The sequence below is a fragment of the Pleurodeles waltl genome, chromosome 4_2 (assembly GCF_031143425.1).
Source record: "Pleurodeles waltl isolate 20211129_DDA chromosome 4_2, aPleWal1.hap1.20221129, whole genome shotgun sequence".
In the NCBI taxonomy this organism is placed as follows: Eukaryota; Metazoa; Chordata; class Amphibia; order Caudata; family Salamandridae; genus Pleurodeles; species Pleurodeles waltl.
The window spans coordinates 930,672,316-930,699,750 of NC_090443.1; the positions used below are offsets into that span (position 1 = coordinate 930,672,316).

At 48.4% G+C, this 27,435-nt stretch overlaps 1 protein-coding gene across 1 annotated transcript in view; it reads right to left on the reverse strand.

Moving 5' to 3' along the window:
- LOC138293485 (cytochrome P450 4B1-like) overlaps positions 1 to 27,435 on the reverse strand; it is a 123,220-nt gene that overhangs the window by 38,446 nt on the left and 57,339 nt on the right. Inside the window, exon 7 of the mRNA XM_069232724.1 lies at positions 20,889 to 20,995. Coding sequence (XP_069088825.1) covers positions 20,889 to 20,995 — 107 coding nt within the window. The remainder of the gene's footprint in view (positions 1 to 20,888; positions 20,996 to 27,435) is intronic.

Sequence of the window (27,435 nt, forward strand, 5' to 3'; positions counted from 1 at the left end):
GTAGGCTCTTGACAGCTATAGGGCATGGTGGATTGTAATAAAAGGTTGGGCATGTACTTTTATGTTTTACATGTCTTGCTAGTGAAAACCCCTAAATGAATTTTTCACTACTGTGAGGTATACCTCTCCCATAGGATAACACTTGGTTGCTTTATTACATCTAATAAGTGTTAACATTTGATTGGAGCAGGTAGGAAAGTCATGTTTAGTGTCGGAGACATTTATTAATTATGCATAGTTGACAAAGATCAGCACAAAACATAACTTTGGCCAGAAGGCAGCCCTTTTGAATATTAGGCAGTGAGCATAATAACAAACTAAAAACAGTAAACATGATGCATTCCCCCTTCTTCAATCCCTCATATAATTGCAGGAGGCACAGACAAAGGGCCTGATTTAGATACTGGCGAAGGGGTTACTCCATCACAGCGGTGACTGATATCCCGCCGGGCAAAATCTAAATCCCATTATATCCAATGGGATTTAGATTTTGCCATATGGGATAACCCCTATACCAATATCTAAATCAGGCCCAGAGTCTCCTGTGCACATTATGGGTCCAAATTAGTCTAAGGAGTGTCTGTACTGAGTCGAAGGCACCCATTTGTGCTCATATTTCTGTGGGACCCCCTGTGCTTTAAAAAAGCAATTTCTCCATTGCTGCACAGTGGTCGATACCTCTGACCTATTCTTGCAATGTCGGCGCCCTCTCATCCCTCCAATACCTTGCCAGATCCCTCTTGGGCACTGTATCTGCAGTGGCAAAAAGTGCGCATGAGGCTCCTACAAGGGTTCCATAATCCCCAACAGCACAACTGTCGTAGCTGGACTCTCGCTCCTAGGCGAGTCTATTGGTTTAGGGGAGACAGCACTTTTGCTTGTAGGTGACTGAGTTACTTCTACAACAAGTCGCAACTGTTGGCCCAACCTTCCCAGCTCACAAGCAGTACCTCACCAAAACTCAGACAGCAAAGGTGATTTCTGGCACCCTTATACAAGGACTTTAGATAAGACCTCTCAGGGAAGTCGTGGTGAACAGAAGTTACCCTTTTCTCATGTTAGCGGCAAGTCTCAGTCACACACAGGCAATGAAGGAGATGCAGTAGAGTTTTCAATATATTTACTGCAATAACCGCAATCTACAATAAAATGCATGTGCTGCAATGATTAGGATAATAAAGAGTATAAGAAACAGAGCTGTGAAGATGAGAGTTGTGACTATTAAAACCTACACCACCTTACAATAAACATGACATGAAAAAAAAAAATCCTAGCAAGAGAACCAAGGGCCAGATGTACAAAGCATTTTTCTAGTCTAGTTTGTGACTAGAAAAATGCTTTTTGGGAGGAACAAAGCCCAAACTGTGATTCGGCCGAATTGCAGTTTGGGCTTTGCGATTCGGTATTTGGAAGGGGTGTGTCAAGGGCATCCCTTCCTAATACTGATTCTAAATGGAATGTATGATTGTTTTGCGACTGCGAATCGCAGTTAGCACCAGTTTCAAATTGGTGCTAATCCATTCACAAAAGGGAAGGGGTCCACATGGGACCCCTTCCCTTTTGTGAATGCATGGGAAAACATTTTTTTAGAGCAGGCAATGGTCCCACAGACCACTACCTGCTCTGAAAAAAGTGAAGAAAACTTTTAATTTTTGTTTTCGAAATGCATTCCATTTTCCTTTAAGGAAAACGGGCTGCATTTTAAAACAAATACTGCTTTATTTAAAAGCAGTCACAAAATTGGTGGTCTGTTGACACCAGCAAGCCACCATCCCTGTGAGTGCAACCATTCCCAATGGGGTCGCAAATTGCGACCTACCTCATGAATATATATATATTTTTTTGACTCGCAAATTGTGAGTTGCAAAACCGGATCTTTGTACATATAGCCCCTAATCTCTAACCTAAAGAGAGCTGGTATGATAAACCTAATCTGCCAGTACCATGAGAAGCGCCCCCAACCCTGGTTACCTTGGAATGAGGTCTTTAGGTCAGACTCCGTGGTGACAAAAAAAAAAAAAGGCTGAGTTCTGCAGCAAGGTCCATGTGAGATGTATTTATACAGATCTTGAAGGACCCCTGACGCAGGTATGTTCCCTAACAACGGATAAGGAGGCAGACTTGAGGCGGTAATTATATAAACAATCCCCAACAAGTGTACGTTATGTTCCTATCAAACATAATTGAGATGGCCTGGAAACCAAAGGCTAAGCTAAACTCCTGAGTCCCAATAAGAACTCAGATGGATTCATCACAGAACCTTGGGGTCCATAGCCAATGGTCGTCCAACTAACCGTCCAGTTCAGTTGGTAACTTCTCACTTGTAGCTACTGGGCAAACTCATAGAACATGATAAAGAGAGCCCAGGGAGTGGCCGCACCTAAAACAGTCGGACTCCGGGACACAGTCAATCTGCCAGAGCCACTCCAGGGGGCAATAGAATCAGTGAATGTACCTGAACTGGCTTAAGTGAAAACGCATGGTAATAGCCAACATTCTGGGAGACATTTTCGCTTCCACCTATTCATTATCAAGAGGCCCATGTCATCCTCCCATCATGTTGAGGGCCTGTAAGGTGTCTGGCATATTAACAACCAATTACTTATTAAGGCATGAGACAACTCCCCTCCCCAAGTCCTCCATCACCAACTTGCATTTTAAAGCATTAAAGAGAGTTCCAAGCTGGTCCCTATAGTCCTCCAAAGAATGGTGCAGCTGAAGATACCTAAGGAACTGTGGGGACTGCAACTGAAGTTGGCCTCTCACTCTTGGAATGATCACGTATCCCTCCCTCCAGACATCCTGAGAGTGGATGTCCCGCATGGGCAGCCACTTCCAACAACTACCTTCCATGCTAGAGGGGAGTCACCTCTGAAAGAGTACCATACCATTTAATGTGCCAAAGGGCCACATACATGCACTGAATAGGGATCTGGGTGACCAGTTTGGTGGGGTGGTGGGAGGGGGAATCTACTGTGCATCAGGGAAAGCACACCTTAAGGATACAACAGCTCTAACTCCAATCTGTGAGCCGGGTTTTCCCTGTTCACCCTCAGCCAGTCATTAATCTTCACTAGTTGTGTTCCTATACTAATAATACAATTTAACATCTACCCATCCTAGTCCCCCCATTGAAGAGAAAAAACACTCTGAAAAGGATACCCTTGGTGTTTTGCCCTCCCATAGAAAAACTGGTGATGTAGGCATCCCAATAAATCACCAGGAGGTCCATAAGCAGTGGGAGGGAATCCTGTGGCCTCTTGAGAAAGAGGAGTATGCCGTTGGCGTACAGGAACAGACGGTCCTCTGCCCCCCTCACTGACTCAAACCCACACAATCTGTTGTCTGTTCAGATAAGCTCTGCCAATGGCTCCATCATTAGAGGGAACAATAGTGGGGATAGCGGGCACTCCTGCTGAGAGCCCTTTTCTGTAGTGAATGTCTGAAACAGCGCACCATTCACTCAGACCTTAGTCCACAAATCTATGTACAAGATGAGACCTGGAACCAAAGCACATCTTACATAGGACCACTAAGAGAAAAGGCCAGTGAACTGTGTCAAAGGCCCTCTCTATGTACACTAACAGGAGGACTGCACCACCCAGTAGTTCTCCAGAGTGGGTAAGTGCCATTAGCAGCCGGCAGTGGCAATGCTTAGTACTCCTAACTGGAATAAAACCATTCTGGTTGGCGTGGATCACTGAACCTATAAACCTTGGGCAGATGTGTAGCTAGAACTTTAGCCAGAATTTTTATCTCAATATAGATAAGCGAGAACGGTGATACGACTCAGTCAGTCTGGGGTTTATTGGGTTTCAGTATCACAGTGTGCATGGAGCCCCTAAGGTCTAGAGGGAGCCTTCCCAGGGCAAACCCATCACTGTACAGCCCCATCACATGTGGGACCAACAAAGAGGATTATCACTTATGCAGTTCAAGTGGAAACCCATTAGGGCCCAGGGCCTCTCAGGTGGCCATCGCAGAAATGGCCTGTTGCACCTCCTCGGGTGGGGGGGGAGATCCAAACCTCTACTCTCTAAGACCGAAAGCATTCGCATAGGCAAATCATGGATAATAGAGTGGGCTTGCTTCAGAGCAGGGGGGTCTCAGCCAGTGGTTGGAGTGCAGAAATGTGAAGCAAATTCCCCCACCAAGAGTTCCGCACCCGCAGCGTCACACCCCTGGGAGTGCACAGCCTGGACACCAGAGTGCATGGGCAATCCACCACCACCAGCATGTATATCAGATTGCCCACCTTTTCACCCCCATTTCATACACCCACCCCTTAGAGTGGAGCCAACAGAGTTTTGCCGAATCGAACAACTTACGTCAAAGCTCCAAGTAAGCCTAGTCAACACTCCGTTGCACCGACTTCGAGGGAGAGACTTGAACCGGCTGCTTGAGAACAGTAATCTTGTCTATCCAACAGCAGCAACTCCCTTTCCCTATTGTGACCACCTATAAAGCCCAGACCCTAAAGACAATCTTATACTCTTCCCGAAGGTCCATGGGGGAGCAGTTGTACCGTTGTTAAGTTGGAGGTGATCTATAATGGCTCCCCTAATCTCTTCTGCGAAGTCACCATCCTGGAAGCACCAGGCATTCAACCTCCCAATCCGCATTTGCCCCGTCGCCTGCCCCTAACCGTCAATAATACTAGAGAATGATCTGAAAGCCCCCTCGGAAGATTGAGACTGTTATACAGTTCACATCTGAGAAAGACAGCAGGAAATAGTCTAAGTGGGAAGAAGTGCCATGGGGAAGGAATAGTATGTGTATTGGTGCTCTGAGTGGTGGTGCAGCCACCAGGCATCCACCAGGCCCAGCACCTCTGCCCAGGATCGAAAGAGTGTAGTACGTGCAACTCCATGGCAGAAGTTGTGTTCACTACAGGATCCGTGACTGCACTTGAAGTCCACCCTAGTAGTGTAAACCCAGGTGTGGACTCTGCCATATGCTGGGCCACCGCCTCCAACGTCCCTTCCAAAGAAGATTCAGAGGAGAATAGATACTCCCCTGCATCCATGCTATTCCATCAAGTGTCCCACACAGGATCACAAGGGGTGTGTGGTCAAATCAAGAACCACCAGCGGGAAAAACTTCCTAGGCAGAATGGCCACCCCCCAGATGTCCTTATATAGCCTGAGTGGTAGACCCAGGAGTACCTAGGACGCCTCAAGAGGGAAAAATTACTCCCCACTGGGTGCTGCCGCCTGGTGTAAGCCAGGACCACCCACATTCTATCTTATCATTGAGACAGTCACATTCCAGGTGACTGTAATGTGTTCCCCATTGGCGGAGCCCATGACTGTGCCTGAGCCCACTGCATTTTATAATACCATTAATATTCTTCTGGGAGACCAGGATGGGGTCCTGAGCCTCAGCACACTGAAACAGATAACAATAAAATGAACCCACTAAACAACCCGACTGGGGCTCCAAAACTGACAGAAGCTATTCATCTCTCCCCTACCACCATCGTACACTTTCCCCTGTATAGCATCTGTCGCCCAACTGTTAAAGCAATTAAAATTTCCCTGGCATGAAAACAAGTAAACAAAAGCAGGGGGTAGGCTTCTCAAACCCCCGCAAAATACTGAAAGTCAACACGTTGTGTCCACCAGTGGAGCCACCCAGGGTGCCCAGCAGTCCTTGGGGGAGCCCACCGTACATCTCAATCTCAAGTGATTTCGGCAGAATGTCATCACCTCCTTCGATCTGTGCGGCCCGATCCTCCTGGTGCAACAAGGCAACTGCTGCCATGCAGGAGCAGTGGAATCAGAACATGGAGTAGTGGGAAGTCCCAAACCCCCAGGCTGGTGGACCGGGTGATCTTCCACTTAGCCCAGACATTCTCCAAATATCAAATAAAATGGTCCAGTCTACGTGGATGACTTTCAGGCACACAGAGAATTGTAGGATATAACCTATTTGCATGGCCAAAATTTTTCCTTAATGGCTTGGAAGGTGAACATTGCTGCTGGACCTTCAAAGTATAGTCTGGGAAGAGCATGACCTGGGCTCCTCTACACTGTAGCTTTCCCTGAGTCTGGGCCTCCCTTAGAATGGAGTCTATGTCAAACAAACTGACAAGCCTGGCTATTACCGGCTTTGGGGGGTTTCCCACTAGGCGACATGGCTGAAAGGGACATGTGCACCCACTCCACTGCAAAGCAAGTGAACAACACCCCTTTGGTCACCCAGGAACGGATCCAGTCAGCAAAGAAGTTGTTGGGCCTTGGATATTCAGTACCCTCTGGGTCTCCTACCACCCAGATATTGTTACATTGTGACATGCGCTCGGTGTCTTCTGCTCTGGTCTCCAGAAGGCCCACTCTATACTGAAGGGCAGCCAATGTGGTGTGGAAGGTCTCAACCACGACAGCCTCCCCTCTGCCTCTGAGACCCTCTTCACCGATTTGCAAAAATCCTGGTGGAGGAGGAACAGGTCAGTGCTAACCTCCTGAATCTTGCCCTCCAGCAAGGATCGGGAGTTGTGAATGGCCTGCAAGACACATTCTGTGGAGTGTGGCTGGGCACCAACAGGCTGTGGCCCATCACTACTGCACTCTCTCCAGTCCACCGTGAGTCAGGTAAATGTGTCAATTATTCCCTGAGAGGGGGAGGCCTCCTTGTCTTTGCACATATTGCTACTCCCAGTCTTGCTTTCCAGCTATGAGCAACCAGTGGGGGCCTCAGCAGCCCCATCTGCAGTCTGTAGACCAAGTTGGGTGTGGGAAGGGAAAGAATGGAGGGAACACTGGACACTCTGCTCTCAAAATACCACGGTGCCCAGTTTCGCCACTTAAGTTGCCAGCAGTCACTCATGCTCCAACCCCACCACTCACCTCTGTGCTTCTTGCCAGGAGCCAAAACCACCACTCCAGCATGGGATTCCGACCAGTCTCTGGCTCCACTATGGGCACTGCAGCACCCAGGGGCCTACAAGGTCCAAGCCATGGCCAAGGCCCCAGGTCAATCCCATGCCCCACCAAACTGTCCAAGCACTCGCTCTCAATCTCAGCAGGCACCACGTAGTGCTCGCCCCTCTTGTTCATGGGCCCCTGCTAGTCAGCCCTTCTAGGGGGTTTGCAAGATGTGTGTGGGCGCACCCCTCCTCCTCAATCCTCCCTGCGCCTCCAGGCACCTCACAGCTGCCGTCACTCTCCAGATCTCCGCACTGCCACTCTGTCACCAGTGGTGTGCCCTGACCTCTCTGCCACACAACTTACCCAAGTCGGCAGGGGGGCTGAGCACCAGTCCAGTCCAGCCACTCCAGGCCTCCACACTGCCTCAAGGCTGCGAATGGGCCCCAGCTCGCCAGGCTTCATTGCAATGGGCACCTCCAGCTGCTCTAACTCAGTGAGGGGACCCCCATGCCTCCTGCCCCCGCTAGCCCTCAGCACCCCGCTCGGGGCTCAGGTTCTCTGTCAGTCTTGCGGAACCTCACTTCCCACCCAGCCCATGTTGCCTCGGCCATGTTACCTCGAGTCGGCACCTCGAATGCTGGTTCACCACCGACGCAGCTAAGGGACAGAAATGAAGCACAGTCATCCTAGGAGAAACGGGGGCTCCTCACAGTCCCTGATTAAAGGCACAATGTGCTGGATTGTGCAAGGCCGTCAGCGGAGCACAAAACCTTGTGGTTGCTATCTTGGTAGCCAGTCATGCCCCCTCATAGTTGGAATTTAAGTCACAATTATGAAAATGCCACTTTTACAAAATTTACATTTTCCTGCCCTATTTGGTGCCTGTGGCACGTTCCTGGGTCATATGACTAGGTGAGAGAAGCAGTTGGCCTTTGTATATTCCTACCAGACAGCCACACAGAAGAAGGATTAGGTGTGCCTGGATGGGTTATCTCAGGCAGGTTGAGGCGGAGAGCTGGGCACAGCTTCACTTGCAAACCAATAGCCTATGACCTGGCTTCAAACAAAGAACTTCACACTAGTGCCTAGTTTTTGTAAGAAACATTGTCATGTAACCATAAAGTCAGCCCCTAAAGAGCATAACCACATGAAAACAAAATGGCAGAATGTAATGCAGTGTAACCATATATTTAGCTCCGAGAGGATGTAGTGCATTACACATTTTCAGCCTACTGGAATAGTATTACAAATAAGACCCTTAAAAACTCAAACTACTCCCAGCTGTAAAACAAAAGTTTCAGCCCTGAGAGAGCTTAACAAGACACTGAATGGCCACACAGATGTCCTTCTGAACATTTTGGTGGCGGTCCCATTGTCGTAGAACCACCACAGACTGAGTTATTGGCAAAAAATGTTGTAAAAGAAATGCCCTGCAAAGCATTATGGGACGAGTTTCACCGACAGCAGTGAATATTGTAATATTGGCTCTCCCACTGTGCCGGGAGAGTTGCGTTGAGGATTTCTGTGCTTTTTCTGTTTAAAATGTGCCAGTTTGTATATTTTTCAACTGCTAAAAATCTACGTAAGTGGTACTCATGTAAAGTGCTCCTGCGATCAAGTTTGCGTTGTATGAAACTTCAAAAAAATAGATAAATAAAAAAGAACCGCCCTCCAGCTTCCAGCCTTTGGGCGCAGACACCACAGCGGCATGCCCAAAAACAAGGAAGAAGAAGAAACAAGATACATCCATGGAGCGACAAAAGAAATAAGTGGTGCACCACAGTTAGGTATATGGCCAATTGTGCAATAATAGATATAACAGGGTCAGTCTCCAAGGCGGTAACAAAACATCCTCAAGGCGGGACAAAAAGCATTTACCTACGAAATCAAGGGAATTTTGAAAGGCAAGCCAAGGAATGAATGAAAGTTGTTAGAAATGGGGTCTTTGGTTGGCAGTCAGGTTACCCCCGGTCCAAGCAAGGACCCTCACTCTAGTCAGGTTAAAGGAGAATCACCCTCAGTTAACCCCCGCTAACCCCCTTAGTAGCTTGGAGCTAGCAGGCAGGCTTAACTTCAGAAGCAAAGTGTAAAGTATTTGTACCAACACACAAAGTAACTCAGTGGAAACAGGTTTAGAAAAATAGATAACATTTATCTAAACAAAACAAGACCAAAACGACAATAATCCAACTTACACAAGTCAAGATAAGAATTTTTAAAAGAATAAGCATCCTAATCCTTAGATAACACTGAGAACGCTGTTAGCGCACAAAAGTTCCTGGGTAGTGTAAAAAATAAAGCTGTACGTGCGAGTGTGTGCCGAAAAAGGCCACCGATGCATCGATTTCTCAGTCGCAAGTGAGACCATGCGTTGTTTCTTCTCTCCCACAAGAGAGCAATGCGTCAATCCAGACTGGCACCTCGGGTCTGGGCAGGCTTAAAGTTCATTTTCCGCGCCCAGTGATGTTGTGTCGAAATCCGGTCACACGGTGTCAGGAAACAGAACTGCGTGGGGGCTTGCGTCATTAACAACAGCTGCTGTGGGTGTTGTGTATTGTTTTTCCAGCCGCGTTGGGTCGATCTCCTAGCCGCAATGCAGAATCAATTTTAGCCACGAGGCCGGCGGTGCTAGTTTTTCAGCCGCAAGGCAGGTGGTGCATCAAAAGTTTCCCCGCACTGTGGTCTTTGCGTGGCTTTCTGTTCTTTTCCATCAGCTGCACCTTTCAAGGGCCCAGAGACAAGTTAGCGCACCACTTGGCAGACAGGACTCTCAGCGGTAAGCCCAAGGGCTGGCAGAGTGAAGTCTTTGTTGTCCCTGAGACTTCAACAACAGGAGGCAAGCTCAGTTTCAAGCCCTTGGAGATTCTTCACCAGTGGGAAGTCACACAAACGTCAGTCTTTCTCCTCTCTCAGGTAGACGCAGCTACTGCAGGCCAACCCAGCAAAGCACAGTCACAGGCAAAGGGGTAGTACTCCTCAGCTTCTCCAGCTCTTCTCCTTGGCAGAGGTTCCCCTTGGTTCCAGAAGTACTCTGAATTTCAGGGGTTTTAGGTACTACTCTTTTACCCCATTCTGCCTTTGAAGAAGGTCTACTTCAAAGAGAAGTCTCAGATGATTTCAAGATCCTGCCTTGCCCAGGCCAGGCCCCAGACACACACAAGGGGGTTGGGGACTGCATTGTGTGAGGACAGGCACATCCCTTTCAGGTGTAAGTGACCACTCCTCCCCTTCCCTCAGCCTAGATGGCCCATCAGGATACGCAGGCTACACCCCAGCTCCCTTTGTGTCACTGTCTAGAGGAGAGGTGCAAACAGTCCAACAGTCAAACTGACCCAGACAGGGAATCCACAAACAGGCAGAGTCACAGAATGGTTAAAGAACATGTCTACTTTCTAAAAGTGGCATTTTCAAACACACAATATAAAAAACAACTTAATTAAAAGATGTATTTGTAAACGGTGAGTTCAGAGACCCCAAACTCCACATGTCTATCTGCTCCTAAAGGAAATTTGCGCGTTAATATTATTTAAAGGCAGCCCCCATGTTAACCTATGAGAGAGATACGCCTTGCAACAGTGAAACCCGAATGTAGCAGTATTTCACTGTCAGGACATGTAAAACACATAAGTACATGTCCCACCTTTAACATACACTGCACCCTGCCCATGGGGCTACCTAGGGTCTACCTTAGATGTGCCTTACATATATAAATAGGGAAGATTTAGGACTGGCAAGTGGGTGCACTTGTCAAGTCGAATTGGCAGTTTAAAACTGCACTCACAGACACTGCAGTGGCAGGTCGAGCCATGTTTACAGGGCTACTGATGTGGGTGCACAACCAGTGCCACAGGCCCACTAGTAGCATTTGATTTACAGGCCCTGGGCACCTCTAGTGCACTTTACTAGGGGCTTACTAGTAAATCAAATATGGCAAGCATGGATAAGCCAATGTACACATATAATTTATACAGGGAACACTTACACTTTAGCACTAGTCAGCAGTGGCGAAGTGTCCAGAGCAACCAAAACAGCAAAAACAGAGTCCAGCACACAGAAACAACCTGGGAAGTAGAGGCACAAAGTTAAGGGAGACCATGCCAATGATGCCAAGTCTAACATGTGTCCCACCAGCTGAAAGTGGGGAGCAACTACCCAACCTCATGGGAGTTCTCATCACTAAGGTTGAAGAATCTGGACAGACCATCAGCATTGGCGTGGTCGGTGCCAGGGTGGTGTTCCACCTTTAAGTCGATTCCCTGTAGGGAAATGGACCACCTCAACATTTTGGGATTCTCACCCCTCATCTGCATTAACTATCTGAGGGGCCTGTGGTCTGTCTGAACCCAGAAGTGAGTCCCAAACAGGTAGGGTCTTAGCTTCTTCAGTGCCCAGACCACAGCAACAGCTTCATGCTCAATTGCACTCCACCTACGTTCCCTGAGAAGTAACCTCCTGCTAATGAAGACTACAGGTTGATCTAGGCCCTCTTCATTAAGCTGTGAGAGTATTGCTCCAATACCATGCTCTGAGGCGTCTGTTTGCACAACAAATTCCTTGGAATAGTCAGGTGCCTTCAGCACAGGTGCTGTGCACATGGCAGCCTTCAGGACATCAAAAGCAATCTGGCAAGACTCAGTCCAGATCACATTTTTGGGCTGCTTTTTGGAAGTCAACTCAGTCAAGGGATCAACAATTGTGCCATACCCCTTGACAAACGTCCTATAGTATCCAGTGAGACCTAAAAAGGCTCTCACCTCAGTCTGGGTCTTGGGGGGCTCCCAAGCCAGAATGATTTTAATTTTTGGCTGTAGGGGTGCCACCTGGCCACTCCCCACCAGGTGTCCCAAGTACACCACAGAACCCTGCCTATTTGGCACTTGCTTGCCTTAATAGTGAGGCCTGCCTTCTGCAGGGCCTCCAACACTTTACAGAGGTGTTGCAAGTGTTCCTTCCATGTGGAACTAAAGACAGCAATGTCACCCAGGTAGGAGGCACTGAAATCATCCAGTCCAGCCAACACCTGGTTGACCAACCTCTGAAAGGCGGCAGGGGCATTCTTCATCCCACAGGGCACCACCCTAAAGTGATAGTACCCATCTGGTGTGGAGAATACGGACCTCTCCTTAGCCCCCTCAGTCAGGGCGATCTGCCAGTACCCAGAGGTAATATAAAGTTACTTGGCAGCTCCCATCCTTTCAATGAGCTCATCAGCTCGGGGTGGGGTGCGCGTCAGTCTTGGTGACTGCATTAAGTCCCCAGTAATCCACACAGAACCTGAGTTCTGGAGTGGCACCAGGAGCAGCAGGCTTTGGGACCAAAACCACAGGCCTGGCCCAAGGGATGTGGAAAAATCAACACACAACGCTAACATTTCAGAGACTTCCTCTTTAATATTAACCCTTACCCTGTCAGTCACTCTGTAAACTTTGTGTTCAACAGGAGGACTGTCCCCAGTCTCCACATTATGTGTACACAAGTGTGTGACCCCTGGGATCAGGGAGAATAGTGAGGCGAACTGCCCCAACACCTGGAAACAGTCAGTCTGCTTCTCGGGGTCAGGGAGGGGGAGAGGATCACTCCCTCCACAGACGCATCTTTTTCTTCAGTAAGCAGGAGGTAAGGAAGAGGCCCTCTCTCCTTCTCCACCCCATCATCTGTTCCTGGAAGAATGGACCATTCAGTCCGCTAAAAGTGTGGCTTGAGCTGGTTCACATGCAGGACCCTTAAAGGGTTCTTGTGAGTCTGCAAGTCCACCAGGTAGGTAACTTCATTCTTGTGCTCCACCACCTCAAATGGCCCAGTCCACTTGTCTGGAGTGCCCTAGGCTCCACTGGTGGCATCACCCACACTTTTTGAGGAGGTTAAAACTCGACTAGAGTGGCGAGAGCTCTGAAGCGGGCAGTCTGGTTTCTCAGAACCAGCATGTAACTGAATACATCCTGGGGGGATTTATTAGGGGCTTTCCCCAAAGCTTCCTTTACCAGTCTCAATGGTCCCCTCAAATGGTGGCCATACAACAGCTCAAAAAGACTAAAGCCGACCCCTTTTTGAGGCACCACCCACACTGTAAGCGAACAGAAGGCATGGCAAGAGGACGTCCCACTTCTGCCTCAAGGGCTCTGACAGGCCCATTATCATGCCCTTCAAGGTGCGGTTGAATGCCTCAACCAGACCATTCATTGCTTTCGGGGTGGTAATTTGTGGTGAACATGTACGTTACCCCACACACCTTCCACAGAGACTTCATATAAGTTGATATGAAGTTGGTACCCCTATCGGACACCACCTCCTTGGGGAACCCCATGCGGGTAAAAATCCCCATCAATCCATGGCCCACCACAAGGGCAGTGATCGAGTGCAAAGGAATGGCTTCTGGGTACTGGGTGGGATGGTCCACCAAGACAAGGATAAACCTGTTGCCCATGGCTATCTTGGGATACAGAGGCTCCACAATGTCAATACTAATCCTTTCAAAGAGGGTGCTAACCGCAGGAAAAGGTTGTAGGGGACCTTGCATTTTCCCCTACTCATGCCATTTGCTTGACAAGTTGGGAAAGACATACAATGAGCATCCGAGTGCCTGAGCCTTAGGGGCCAGTCAAAGTGGGTAAGAAGCCGTTCAAAGGTCTTGTCCTGCCCTAAATGTCCAGCTAAAGGCACATCATGAGCCAAACCCAGTAGGAAGGCTCTGAAGCACTGGGGTACCACCAGCACATGGGCTGACCCAGGCTCAGGAACATTAGGCTCGCTATGTAGGAGGCTATCCTCCCAGTAAATCAAATGTGATCCAGGTTTCTTGCCAGACGCCTGGTCTGCAGCCTGCCGCCGCAAACCCTTCAGAGTAGTAAATGTTTTCTGCACCTCACAGAATGCTTCCCTGGTGAGCCCCCTTCCTGCAGCCACTGTGACAGCTCAGGGACCTCACCCAGTTCAGCCACCTGGATGGTGGGAACTTCTGGGGCCGGTGTCCCGCACCCCTTGCCCTTCCTCCTTCTGGCAGACATCTGGGCTACCTCTTTCAGGCTCCAAGGTCTCCTGAACACCCGGACGGGCTGCTATAGACCGGATAGACACACACACCCACCCAGGAAGACCCAATATCTCCATGTGTGACCTGCTTTCCACCTCCTGCCAAGGGGAATCCTCCAGGTCATTGCCAAGAAAACAATCTACAGGCATGGTTGGACTCACAGCTACCTTCAAGGAACCTGAGACCCCTCCTTTATTCAAAGGGAACCTGGGCCTCTCTGCATACGCACTCTGTTGTCCACTGCAACTACCTGGTGAAGTACACAGGGATCTATCTGCTCGTCAGACAACAGGTGGTTCCTCACTGTAGTCACACTGGCTCATGTGTCTCTCAGAGCCTCCAACCTCTGTCCATTGATGGTCACCCACCGCCTGTACTTCTTAGTGTTATCAGACACGAGGGTCCTCTGGACCATCTCACTGTCCCCTAGTGAGACAAGGGTCATCTCAACTGGCTCCCATCCACCTGGAACTAACTCCTCCCCAAGCACTACACTGGCCAAACCCTGTGACAGAGCACCAGTGGATGTCGGTGTCCACTTAGGACATTTGGGGTACCCCCTAATGTGACCGTCCTGATCACATGCAAAGCACTTGCAGGACCCCTTCTCTGCAGGGTTCCCTGTTGGGATCCATGGTTTTTCTACTGGGGGCTTGGATTCTTTACCTTGGGAACTAGGTTGGAGCCCTTTAGAGAACTCCCCCTGTTTACCCTTACCCCCCCCCCCCCACTTCTTCTGATGGGGACCCTGCCCACCCTTGGCATGGTCTCCCCCATACCTCTTCTGGACCCTGGTGCTCTCCCAATGGTCCCCTTCCTGCGCAAGCTTCCTGGGGTCAGTCAGCTTGCTGTCAATTAGGTGGTGGCGCAGCTCTGGAAAACAAACTGTAAAAGTGCTCCGAAGCAATAAAATTGTAAAGCCCCTGATACGTTGTTACCTTACTGCCCTTCACTCAACCATCCAGTGACTTGCAAAAAGAATCAACACACTCCAACCATGGTTGGGATTCCTTCTTCTTTAGGAACTAAACTTGTACTTATACTGATCAGGGGTGAGACCACACCTTGTGATCAGGGCGTCCCTCATGACAGGGTAGGTGAGCCCCAGTGGCGGCCGGCAGCTTTAGGAGGGGGGGGTGGGCAGGACACACACACACACACTCACATTCTTTCACACACAGACAACCATGCACATCCATTAACACTCATACAATTCAAACATGCACGCACGCACCAAACGTTCATTTTAAAAGATCGCACACACTCCTTTTTCACACGCACGCACATCCATTAACAACACTCATAACACTCAAACATGCATGCGCGCACTAAGCATTCAATTTAAAACATCACACACATACACACACACCTTCAGCCTCCAGGTCCCAGGAGGGTTGGGACTGCTGCCTTCCCTCACTGACTGACCTTAGGTCAGCCAATGAGGGAAGGCAGCAGTCCCAGCCTCGTCACAGAGTTGGATGGGGTCAGTGAGACTGCTGACCCCACCCCACTCTGTGATGAAGTGTCACTGATTGACACTCGCCCTGGGAACTTCAGGTCTTAAACTGAAGCGCCCAGGGAGAGTGTCAATTAGTGATGCTTTCCTCGTCACCCAGGGGAGGGCCTCGAGGCACCTTTGCTGAGCCGAGGTGGTCACGCCCATAGTAGCTGTGACCTCCTCAGACCAGCAAAGTTCAGCTCAGGCAGCCAGGAGTGTGCGCAAATCGCGCATGTCTGCTCCTGGCTGCCTGAGCTGAACATGGAGTGTCTGTCAGGCTGACCTTTGTTCAGCCTTACAGACACTCTTCATGAGGGGCAAATGGTGGGGGTGTGTGGCCCCTCCACCCTAAAGGACGGGCCGCCACTGGTGAGCCCCTAGGGATCCCCTAAGGATGTCAGAGTATTCCTCCCCTTTATCTTGAAGCACTTCCACAGACCCGCCCCCCAAGGAGCTTCAGGTACCAGATTCATGGAGAGCAGACTCATATCCCTTGAACCACATAAGTAGTCACCCTCCCTTTTGTAATCATTCACAAGGTCCTTAGGAATGTGCACCCTCCTCTCAGGCTGCACTGTGTTATTGCTGCCACCTTCCCTACAAAACTGGCTCCTCTGTTCCAGCTCTCTCAAGCTGAGCTCATGAGCCAACAATAACTTTTTCTCTTCTAAGGCCATCCTCATTTACTCCAACTACAACTGGTGAGCCCTCTCTGCCTGTCTGTCCTGCAACTCTTCAGGAGTCAGACCCTTGGCTGACGCTGCTACCTGCCCTGGAGACCCTTTCCATGGACATAACAGGCCCACGCACTACACCATTATGGATGGATTGTTCCTCCTCCTCATTCTCCTCAGCTTCCTTGGCTGTTACCCGGCCCTCAGTGCCTTCTGCAGCTCCTCCTTCCTGGTGGAGCCCTTAATGGGACAAGCAAGTTTTTTGCAGAACTGCCTCAACTGGCAACTGTTCAGCTTTCCAGTTTCCCTAAATCAAAAACAGCTCCACCTGATGCATCTCCATATTGAGACATGATGAGGAGTCAAAAGTGCAAAGTTCCAGAGACAGAAAAACAAGTTCCCAAATGAAGTTCCAAAGTCAATGTAGGATTACCTGAAAATAGAAGTATGGAAAAATCCAAAAGAGAAAAAAATCACAAAGACAAGTAGTATGTGGTCACGTAATGGTCTGCACTGAAAACAGCAGTGTTCCCTTAATCACTATGTCAAGTACAAATGAAAGCCCAGTCCCAACCGCTGATCACCAATGTTAGAAATTGGGTCTTTGGTTGGTAGTCAGGTTACCCCCTGTCCATGCAAGGACCCTCACTCTAGTCAGGGTAAAGGAGAATCACCCTCTGTTAACCCCACTCACCCCTTTGGTAGCTTGGCACGAGCAGGCAGGCTTAACTTCAGAAGCAAGGTGTAAAGTATTTGTACCAACACACACAGTAACTTAGTGGAAACACTACAAAATGACACAACACAGGTTTAGAAAAAAGAGATCATATTTATCTAAACGAAACAAGACCGAAGCAACAAAATATGAATTTTAAAAACAATAAGAGTCTTAAATCCTTAGAAAACAGAGAGAACGCAGTTATCGTACAAAAGTACCTGCACGGGCAAGTGTGCATCAAAAAAGGCCAGCGATGCGTCGATTTCACTCGCAAGCGAGATCGTGCATCATTCCTCCTCCCACTGGGTCAGCATGCGTTGTTTCTTCTCTCCCACAAGAGAGCGATGCGTCGATCCAAATGGGCACCTAGGGTCTGGGCAGTCTTTGCACTGATTTTCCCCCCAGTGATGTTCTGTCGAAAAAAATCCAGTTACACAGTGTCAGGAAACCGCACTGCGTGGGGGCTTGCATCGTTAACAGCAGCCACTGCGGATGGTGTGTGTCATTTCTCCAGCTGCGTTGCATTGATCTTCCAGCCGTGACACTTCAACAACAGGAGGCAAGCTCAGTTTCAAGCCCTTGGAGATTCTTCACCAGTGGAAAATCAACAAAAGTCAGTCTTTGTCCTCTCTGAGTTAGAAGCAGCTACTGCAGGCCAACACAGCAAATCACAGTCACATGCAAAGGAGCAGTACTCCTCCTCCAGCTTCTTTAGCTCTTCTCCTTGGTTCCAGAAGTAATTTGATTTTCAGTGGTTTTGGGTGTTCTTCTTATACCCCCTTCTGTCTTTGAAGTAGTCCTACTTCAAAGAGAAGTTTCTGTTGTTTTCAAGATCCTGCCTTGCCCAGGCCCAGCCCCAGACACACACTAGGTGGTTGGAGACTGCATTGCGTGAGGGCAGGCACAGCCCTTTCAGGTGTAAGTGACCACTCCTCCCCTCAGCCCAGATGGCCCATCAGGATATGCAGGCTACACCCTAGCTCCAATTGGGTCACTGTCTAGAGGAGAGGTGCAAACACCCCAACTGTCAAACTGACCCAGACAGGGAATTCACAAACAAGCAGAGTCACAGAATGGTTTAAGCAAGAAAATGCCTACTGTCTAGAAGTGGCATTTTCAAACACACAGCCTAAAAACCAACTTCATTAAGACATGCATTTTTTAATGGTGAGTTCAGAGACTCCAAACTCCACATGACTATCTGCTCTCAAAGGGAATCTCAGCTTTAATAATATTTAAAGGCAACTCCAATGTTAACCTATGAGAGTGATGGGTCCTGCAACAGTGAAAACTGAATTTAGCAGTATTTCACTGTCAGAACATGTAAAACACATAAGCACATGCCCCACCTTTAACATACACATACACTGCACCCTGCCTATGGGGCTACCTAGGGCCTACCTATAAAAAGGGAGGTTTAGGCCTGGCAAGTGGGTACACTTACTAAGTCGAATTGACAGTTTAAAACTGCACTCAAAGCACCCCAGTAGCAGGTCTGAGACATGTTTTCAGGGCTACTAATGTGGGTGGCACAACCAGTGCTGCAGGCCCACTAGTAGCATTTGATTTACAGGCCCTGGGCACCTCTAGTGCACTTTACCAGGGGCTTACTAGTAAATCAAATATGCCAATCATGGATACGCCAGTGTACACATATAACTTATACAGGGAACACTTACACTTTAGCACTGGTCAGCAGTGGTAAAGTGTCCAAAGCAAACAAAACAGCAAAATCAGAGTCCAGCACACAGACACAACCTTGGAAGTAGAGGCAAAAATGTAGGGAAGACCATGCCAATGATGCCAAGTTTAACAAAAGTGATTGGCATGCTTAAAGCCCACAGAATAGATTACAGCATCCCGAGAGAGCAGCGCATGTGCGCTGCTGGCTCGACCTAAATGGGACCCTCTTTTCAGTTCACTTTCTGGACCTGAGGAAGGACTCTGAGGACTACCTACTGGTGTGGCCTGCTGTGTACTTCAAGACTGCTTTGCTGCACCAAGAACAACTGATCTGCTGCTTTGCACCCCAGTGGTCCCCCCCTGCTGCGTAAGCCCTGTACTTCACTTTGAACCAAAGACTTCCAGACTGACTCCAATTGCAAGTTTGATGGTCTCCTGATCAGAGCCTTGTGGAAAGGGCAAAGGCTCCAACCATCTTGAACGTACACCTGGATCATGCCTGAGTGAGTAATGATCGTCCAAGTGGTGCCTCTCCAGTCCTCGGTCCTTGGAAGTGGTACTAAAAGTGCCCTGATAGCCCAAATTCAAATCTTGGGACTAAAAACTGCCCTGAGAAACATCTGCCCAAGAGGCATCGCCGGTCTGCCGGACTTCATGGCAGCTCCTGCCATGTTCTTGTCAGCAGCAGCAAATCCTGTTCAGCAGCTCCTCGCAGAAGGAGTATTTGGCCTTGTAGAGCCCAGTTTTGTCCCACTGGAGAGTTTTAACCTCCAAAAAAAGAGACTAAGGGCCTGATTCTTACCTTGGCGGACGGCGGAGGCCGTCCGCCAAGGTACCGCCGACAAATGACCGCACCGCGGTCAAAAGACCGCAGCAGCCATTTAAACATTTCCGCTGGGCCGGCGGGCGCTCTCCAAAAGAGCGCCCGCCGGCCCAGCGGAAATGCCCCTGCAACGAGGACGCCGGCTCAGAATTGAGCCGGCGGAGTTGCAGGGGTGCGACGGGTGCAGTTGCACCCGTCGCGTATTTCAGTGTCTGCTTTGCAGACACTGAAATACTTTGTGGGGCCCTCTTACGGGGGCCCCTGCAGTGCCCATGCCATTGGCATGGGCACTGCAGGGGCCCCCAGGGGCCCTGCGGCACCCCCTACCGCCATCCTGTTCCTGGCGGGAGACCCGCCAGGAACAGGATGGCGGTAGGGGGTGTCAGAATCCCCATGGCGGCGGAGCGCGCTCCGCCGCCATGGAGGATTCCCCCGAGCAGCGGAAAGTCGGCGGGAGACCGCCGACTTTCTGTTTCTGACCGCGGCGGAACCGCCGCGGTCAGAATGCTCGAGGGAGCACCGCCAGCCTGTTGGCGGTGCTCCCGTGGTCGGTGACCCTGGCGGTCACCGGCCGCCAGGGTCAGAATGACCCCCTAAGTCCAACAGAAAGATTCTACAGCCAGCAGCTCCCTGACGAAAACACCTTCTCCTCAGACACCGCCAGCTGCCTTGCCCTGCTTAACTTTACCTTCTCAGACATTTTTCAAAGTCCGCAGTTAAATGGAGACTGGGCCCCATCCACCTATTGTATCTGGCCGCAGTTCATTCTAGGCAGCCATAACTTTCGACTTTGCCCAAGTCTTGCGCGGCTAGATGTCTGCAGTCAGCCATTTCATTTCTTTAAATGCTAGACTCTACCTTAAACTTTAAAAATTCTTAACTCTGGTGGTACTGATTAGATTTGTCATTTTGTGTCAAATGATTTATTAAAATGTACTCAATTTTTCTAAATTGGTAGGGGTTTTTCTTATGTTGTGTTTTTAATTTATTACTGTTTGTGTGCTGTATAAGTACTTTACACATTGTTTCTAAGATAAGCCTGACTGCTTTTGCGCTAAGCTAACAGAGGGTTAAGCATAGGTAGATTTAATGGCGTTAGTGGTTTACCATGACAGGGACTGTGGCTGTTTCTTGAGCGGGGTTCCCCCCCTCTACCAACAACCCAGTTTCTCACAGTGTCTAATGGATGGATGTGTGCTGAATTATGTGTTGCATGATGGCAGTCTGACGGAACACTTAGATATATGATAGTTTGCATGCCTATCTATACTACAATAAGAAGAAAAAAATCACCAATTACTGCACTTTTATTAATCAAGGAAACAGACCTGTGCACATTGCCAATGATTGCTTCAAGGACGATGTTCTTCTTGGTATGCACGATGCTAGAAATAGTGCCGAAGGGATTAGCTTTAAGGATAAACTGAATCTGCTATTATCAGAATGCAATAATTCTTTACATTTTAAATAGTGTATGGAAGGGGTACATGAGAGAATAGGACAGCATTCCGCGGTGTATCATCACAAAGGTCTGCTTCATGTGTGTCGCTTGAAATAAGGGGATTATTGCACATTGGGTCTTTAAAAACTCACCTTGGCACATAAAAGAATATCCAAGAAATCCAGATGCCTCTTTTGGTAGTTCTTCTCGGACTCTTTCTCATGCTTAAGGGATTCTTTTCTCTGCTTTATCACAGTATCTGAATTACAGGAAAATAACAGTCAACATCATGGTTTAGCAATCTCACCAGTATACTGGCTTTTTATACACAATGTAAAAGGTTTTAGCTGTCCTGTTTAAACGTTAGAAACTGCAGCAACTATACTGATACATGATTCTACTTGGTGTAGTCAAGACATCGGATGTATGCCAGTTACAAAAACAGTACCTATGGGTTATTGCAATTATGCAATGTATAGCTTTATTAAGCCTAGTACAACAGTCATGGATGCCAGATTACTAACATAAAAGGTAGAAAGCTTTAGTAATCACCAGACGTGACTTTACATGACCCTTGACAATAACAAAGAAAGTGTTATCACATGACCTTTGACCCGGATTAGATATCAATCTGGTTTTCCATCCTGTGCTCTAAACACTGGTAACACAGGAAGTGAAATCACTTATTCCCTACTTCAATATCAGCCAATGGTCAAATATAATTTCTCCTCTCTTTTTTTGCCCCAATTGCACGTTTTTTGGGTCTGGTCTTAGCCAAGAGCTTTTCTGGTTCAGAAAAAAGTCTCACACATACAAATACATACAGAGGCTTTCAGCCAGCCCTCTTCATCCGTTGGTCTGTTGTACTGTCATTCACATCCAACATACAGCATACAGCATGGGCAATGTGTCTACCCACTTCAGTCAGTGGTTCTCCTCAGTGTAAGGAATGTGATTTTGCCTGTACACATCAGCTTCAAAAGGAGCCCCTCACACTGCGAGCGCTTGTGGACCAGTGTATCCCTGTTTGGTTGAACATAATTTAGCCCTTTAACTCTTTGTCAAGCCCCTTTCTGGACACCCCTCCTTGTTTTTGAGGGAGGTTTAGTTATCCTAAACACTCCTGTTATGGATCGCAAATGAGGTCTGGCTCTTCTACGCCTCCAGTTGTGGTAGAATAAACAGAGCCTACTGTTTTTTTAATTAATTATTCTTATGTGTAAGTATTATTTAACAACACTGAGTCCTGATGATGGTCTAACAGACCTCTGACTGCCACTACAGGCTGAAACGTCAATATTACCTTCTCATTTGACAAGCTGAATTGAAAGTCCATGATATTGCTTGAATTGGGATTGAAAACCAGGCAATTATTGTGCAGAGCTGTGTCATGAGGAGGGTTATAACCCCTTCCTGGATCTGCAGTTGGGATTCAATCTTATGATCTAGAGGGGTTATATACAGTGTTGTTGTCTATGAAATAGACATTCATTGGAATTGTTGTACATTTTTATGAACTTCCTGAATCCTATTGAGTAACATATTGGATTTTAACAGTACGGAGTTGCCTTATTCATTAATTGAAGACTGGATCATATGTACGCATACTATATCTAAATAATTTCTCTAGGAGCATTTTTAAGTGAGACATTGTCTATACTCAGTTCCTAGGGGAATACTGGGTTGCCCCTCAGTGTGTTCACTTTTAGAAAGTGGGCATTTTCTTGCTTAACCATGCTGTGCCTCTGCCTAACTGTGGAATACACCTCCAATGGGTCAGGATGACAGTTGGGCTGTTTGTGAATTCACTCTAGACAGTCACACAAAGGGAGCTGAAGTTTGTCCTGCATATCCTGATGGGTCTTCCTGGGCTAGAGTGGAGGGAGGAGCTGACACCAGCACACAATAGGGCTGTGCCTGCCCATACACAGAGTAGTCTCCAACCCGCTGGAGTGTGTCAGGGGCCAGGGCAGGAAAGGGGGGGGGGTTGTGTGCACTACAAAGATTTTCCTTTGAAGTTTGCCTAATTCAAAGGCACAAATGAGTATAAGTATTGGGCCTCTGAGACCACAACTGCAGAACACTTCTGGACTGAGGACATTCTGCCAGGACAAAAAACTGGATGCTGTAGGAGGGACTGCCACTCTACCTGTTGCTTTGCTATGCTGGGCTGCTGCTTGCTGCTTCCATCCAGGAAGTGAAAGGACTGCACTTTGCTTTCTACATACTGCTTTCCAAGGTTCTACAAGGGCTTGAACTGAGCTTGCCTCCTGTTAAGAAGTCTCAGGGACATCAAAGACTTCATCTGCCAGGACCCGGGCTCTCTTGCTGAGAGTCAAGACTCTCCCAGGCATTCCAAATCCAGTCCCTGGGCCCTTGGGAGTGAGTTCTGGGGTAACCAAGAAGAAACCAAATGCATCGACTCCAGATCGACTTCGAAACTGGCGTCACTGTCTGACTCCACACGCTGCCTCCACCAGAAGCCATGGTCCCCGCTGAGTGCAATGACTGCAACCAACGCTGCAGGCCTGACACTGCTGAAGTGCCCTTGAAGTCTCCCCACAGAGTGAGTCCTGAGCGCAGTGTCGCTGACGTCTGGGGCACCCGACTCCGATGCAGTACCTTTGGCCCCGTGGGGTGATTCCGATCCTGTGAAGTTGATGCCTTGCATCTTGACCTGCCCGATCGTAAGGAACCAATGTCTTACCACCAATCACACATCAGCTCCCTTGCAGCTGTAAAGAACCGACACCTCACCTCCCCTGCCGGGCAGTAAGTATCCAACACCTCACCTCCCCGGTAGCAGTAAGGAACCAATGTCGTATCAGCTCCAGCGATGCCTCACCTCCCCGACTCCATGCATTGTCTTTGTTTCTTTGTTTACCAAAGGTTCTGTGTCTGGGGTCCATGTGACTCCGTAACCACCCTGCACTCTTGCGAGTGGCGCCAGACTGTTGGGAACAACTCCGTCAGCGACGTCATGATAGCCCCATTTGGAGTTAATTTGTTTCGAAGCACTTCCTTTGAGATTGGCCCCATCACTAACACTCTCTCTCTCTCTCCATTCATTTGCTTCCCTCCCTTTTCCCTTGTTGCTTGTCCCTCCTGTGCTGCTTCCTTTCCACCCTCTTGGTCGCTTCCCAGAAATCCTGTTGCTTCCCTCCATCCCCATTCACTGTGATTCCGCATCCCTCCCCTCTGTATTGCTTTAACAACCCCTTATCGCCGTCCACATTACTCTCTCACCTTTGTTTTTTCCTCTGCACTTAACTCCCAGAGAAGATGAAGATATTTGGATCTGCTTTGTCAGGGAGCAAACGTAAGTTTTTGATCTACTTTGCCAGGCAACAAATACTGCAACTTCACTTCTAAAGGGGTGCAGTGATACCAAGAGCCCTACAATCAAAGCAAATACAATTTCCTTAGGGCATATCTCCATTTTCCCCCATTCCAAATAAAGTCCCTCAATGTGGACTCCAGGAAACTAGGAGGAATATAGTGCGGGATGTTAGTGAAAATATATAATAGACGTGGCAGGACTATCATTTTTAATAGTGCTATCCTACCTGCCACCGACAGCAGCAATGTCTGCCAGAAAGTCATCTGGGATTTGATTGAGGACACTGCTCTCTTAAGATTTCCATTTATTAGGTCGTCCTCATGGTGATAGATGTGGATGCCCAGATAACGAAATGCGCGGGGCTGCCAGGGAACCTCACTCCCAGAGAAACAAAGCTCTGGATCGGAGAGCTCAGGGTCAAAGGGGAAAAGGCAGGACTTGGCCCAATTAACCCTGAGGCCAGACAACGATGCAAACTGCTGCAATAAGGCCCCAACCCCTGGAGGGATTAGCGAAATATCCCTGAAGTACAATAAGAGGTAGTCAGCGTATAGCGATATCGCATGCAGATCATCCCCCAGAGGAATACCCCAACCAGAACCACGCAGGACTGCTGCCAGCGGCTCCATAGCAAGGGGGAAGAGTAGTGGGGAAAGGGGGCAACCTTGCCTCGTACCCTTACATACATTGACTGGATGATACAATGCGCCCCATCTTAACCCGGACTCGAGGTTTGGTGTATAGCAGCTTAACCATACGAATAAAAAGGGGCCCCATGCCGAACCGCTGCAAAACCCTGAAAAGATACGGCCATTCCAGGGAATCAAAGGCCTTCTCCAGGTCAAGGACAAGGCATCCCGCCCGTGGCCAGACTCGCCTCGCGTAATGCATAACACAGAACAGCCGCCTGATGTTATACGACGTGTCTCTCGCCGGAACAAACCCATTTTGGTCAGGGTGCACCAGGTCCGGCATGATGGGCGCTAAACGCATCGCTAAGATTTTGCCCAGTATTTTATCGTCCATGTTGAGCATAGCTAGAGGGCGGTATGAGCTTGGGAAGAGACACTAACCGACGGTCAGGCCCGCAGCACTTTGATTGCTTGCCGCTACGAGGCCGTGGACGCCAGTCACCAAAACCCCGCAGGCCGCCGATCCACGTAGGCCCAGCTCGTTGCCGTCTCCCGCCACCTCCAGGATGCTGTGATCCGGGGTGCCACAGTAGTGTAGCGCCCCCTCCAACTGGGCGCCGCAGGCCCTCAAGCCCCCGTTTAACTCAGGATAAGCCGGGTGGCGTGCAGAGCTCTCCTAGCTCGCGTCCGCCATGTTCACCGGCTTGGCCACGCTCCCCAGGTGCCCCCTTGATTAGATTAGAGATGTCAGGAAAGGGGTGTGTTAAGGAATTTTAGCCACACCAGTGGGTGGACTCAGCCAGATCTAACCTCCAATATTCAGATTCTGCCATTTTGGATTTTTAAAGAATGTTGCTCCCTGGGATTGATTTTTGTCACACTTCCCAGGAAGTGGTCATCCAAGAGGGTATTTGCCTGCCAGTGATTGGACAGTTGGACCCTCCTGCTTTCCACCCCAGGAGCAAAGATAAATATTGGCAGAGCTGCACCCACACCTTAGAACCACTTCAAGGAACAAGACAAAGAAGAAGGACTGCCCTGCTGGACAACTGACCTGCACCTGGACACTGCACTGTGAAGAACTGCACGAGCTGCACACTAGGGTTTCACCACTGAAAAAGACTTTGCCCGTCTTCAACTTCAAGAAAGGACTCCCTGTACGCTACATGTACAAAGGAGCTGCCCAGAATACCCTGCATCAAGTCCTGCAAGAAGAGCCCAGCTGACCAGCGTCCAGTGGCCATTTGAGGATCCTGACCAGGAGCATTCTGAGAACTGTAGTCCCAACTCCCAAGGAGCAACTCATAGCTTCTGGAGCCTTGGATCAAGTTGTGGACACTTCAAGGACCCAAAAAGGACTTCTGGAAGAAGATCCAGAAGTTTGGAGTTATTTAGAGTAACTGTTGTAAACAGCTCCATAAGTTGAAGAGATGCATTGTGGCAGTTGTAGCCCCAGACCCCAAGAGGCAAACCAGAGCCTCTGAAACCACAGCTGGTGCTATGGACCGCTTTCCTGTATCAAGAAACACTTCTGAAAGTAAGTGTAACAGTGTTACATCGTGCGTGGCCTGAACTCTGGACTTTGTCCCTGTCCAGTGTGAGCATTTTTAACCCTTTGAGCACTATCTGCTTCTAAGCACTAAAATTACTTTTAATCTTTAAAAATTCTTACCTCTGGTTAACTATGTTGGATTGCTGTTGTTTTAGGGTCCTTTTAAACATACAAATATAATATATTTTAATAAATTGGTGTTGGATTTTTAGTGTGTTTTGGTGGTTCTTATTTACTGTTTTGTGATTTTTAAGTGCTATACACACACACCTGTCTCCTAAGTAAAGCCTAACTACTCATTGCCAAGCTACCAGGGGTTGAGCTGGGATTAATTTATTGAGACCTAACTGGACCTAGTGGGGGTTAGTGGCCTATTCCACTTTCCAACAATCTTCATATAATCAATATTTTCAAAAGGCCTTAAAAAATGTAAGCGCAACAGGGACATGCAACTGCCTTCAGCTTTGTTTGAAAAGTTATTAAACAAGGCAACACTCTTAGTGGATACCCAAAAATACCTTCCCCACTCATTTGCATGCATGGATGGCCCTCAAACATTATAAACTCTTGAAACCTGCAGAATATCTGTCAGACTTTCCCGGCCTACGTGAAAAGGAAACTGATGTCCATTTGGTTCGGCTGCCTTCCAAAACTGGCAGATCAACCGTCCTGGAGATACAGTGGTGATGTCGCCTGTAGACTCTGCAGTTATAAACAAGAGGAACTTACTCATGTGATTTGCATATGTCTCCATCTATATAACCCTCGGGTCATACTACTAAAGAACAGCTTCAAGGTATGTGGTAACAGAACTTTTCACTGGGGCAGTTATAGGAAGTTGTGAACCAGCAAATGCCCCACTAAATACAAAATTAGTGAAGCTCTTGTCCTTATATGAGCAAAACCTTTCAAATTTAAGATATGCACTATATAGCAGGGAAACTATTTTATGTTGTACAAATCTTAGTCATAAGTTGAGAAACAAATTCCTGTCTAACTACGGTAATTGGACCACTGTAGGGACTACCAAGAAATTTTAGCATGTTTATATATCTGCACTTTTAGTGGGATAAATTCAGTAACTAGTATGAACATTAGCCGTCATGTCGAGACTAATGTGGTGTAAGGATTATTGCAGGTATTTATATAGGATAGTTACTCTTCGTCCATACTAG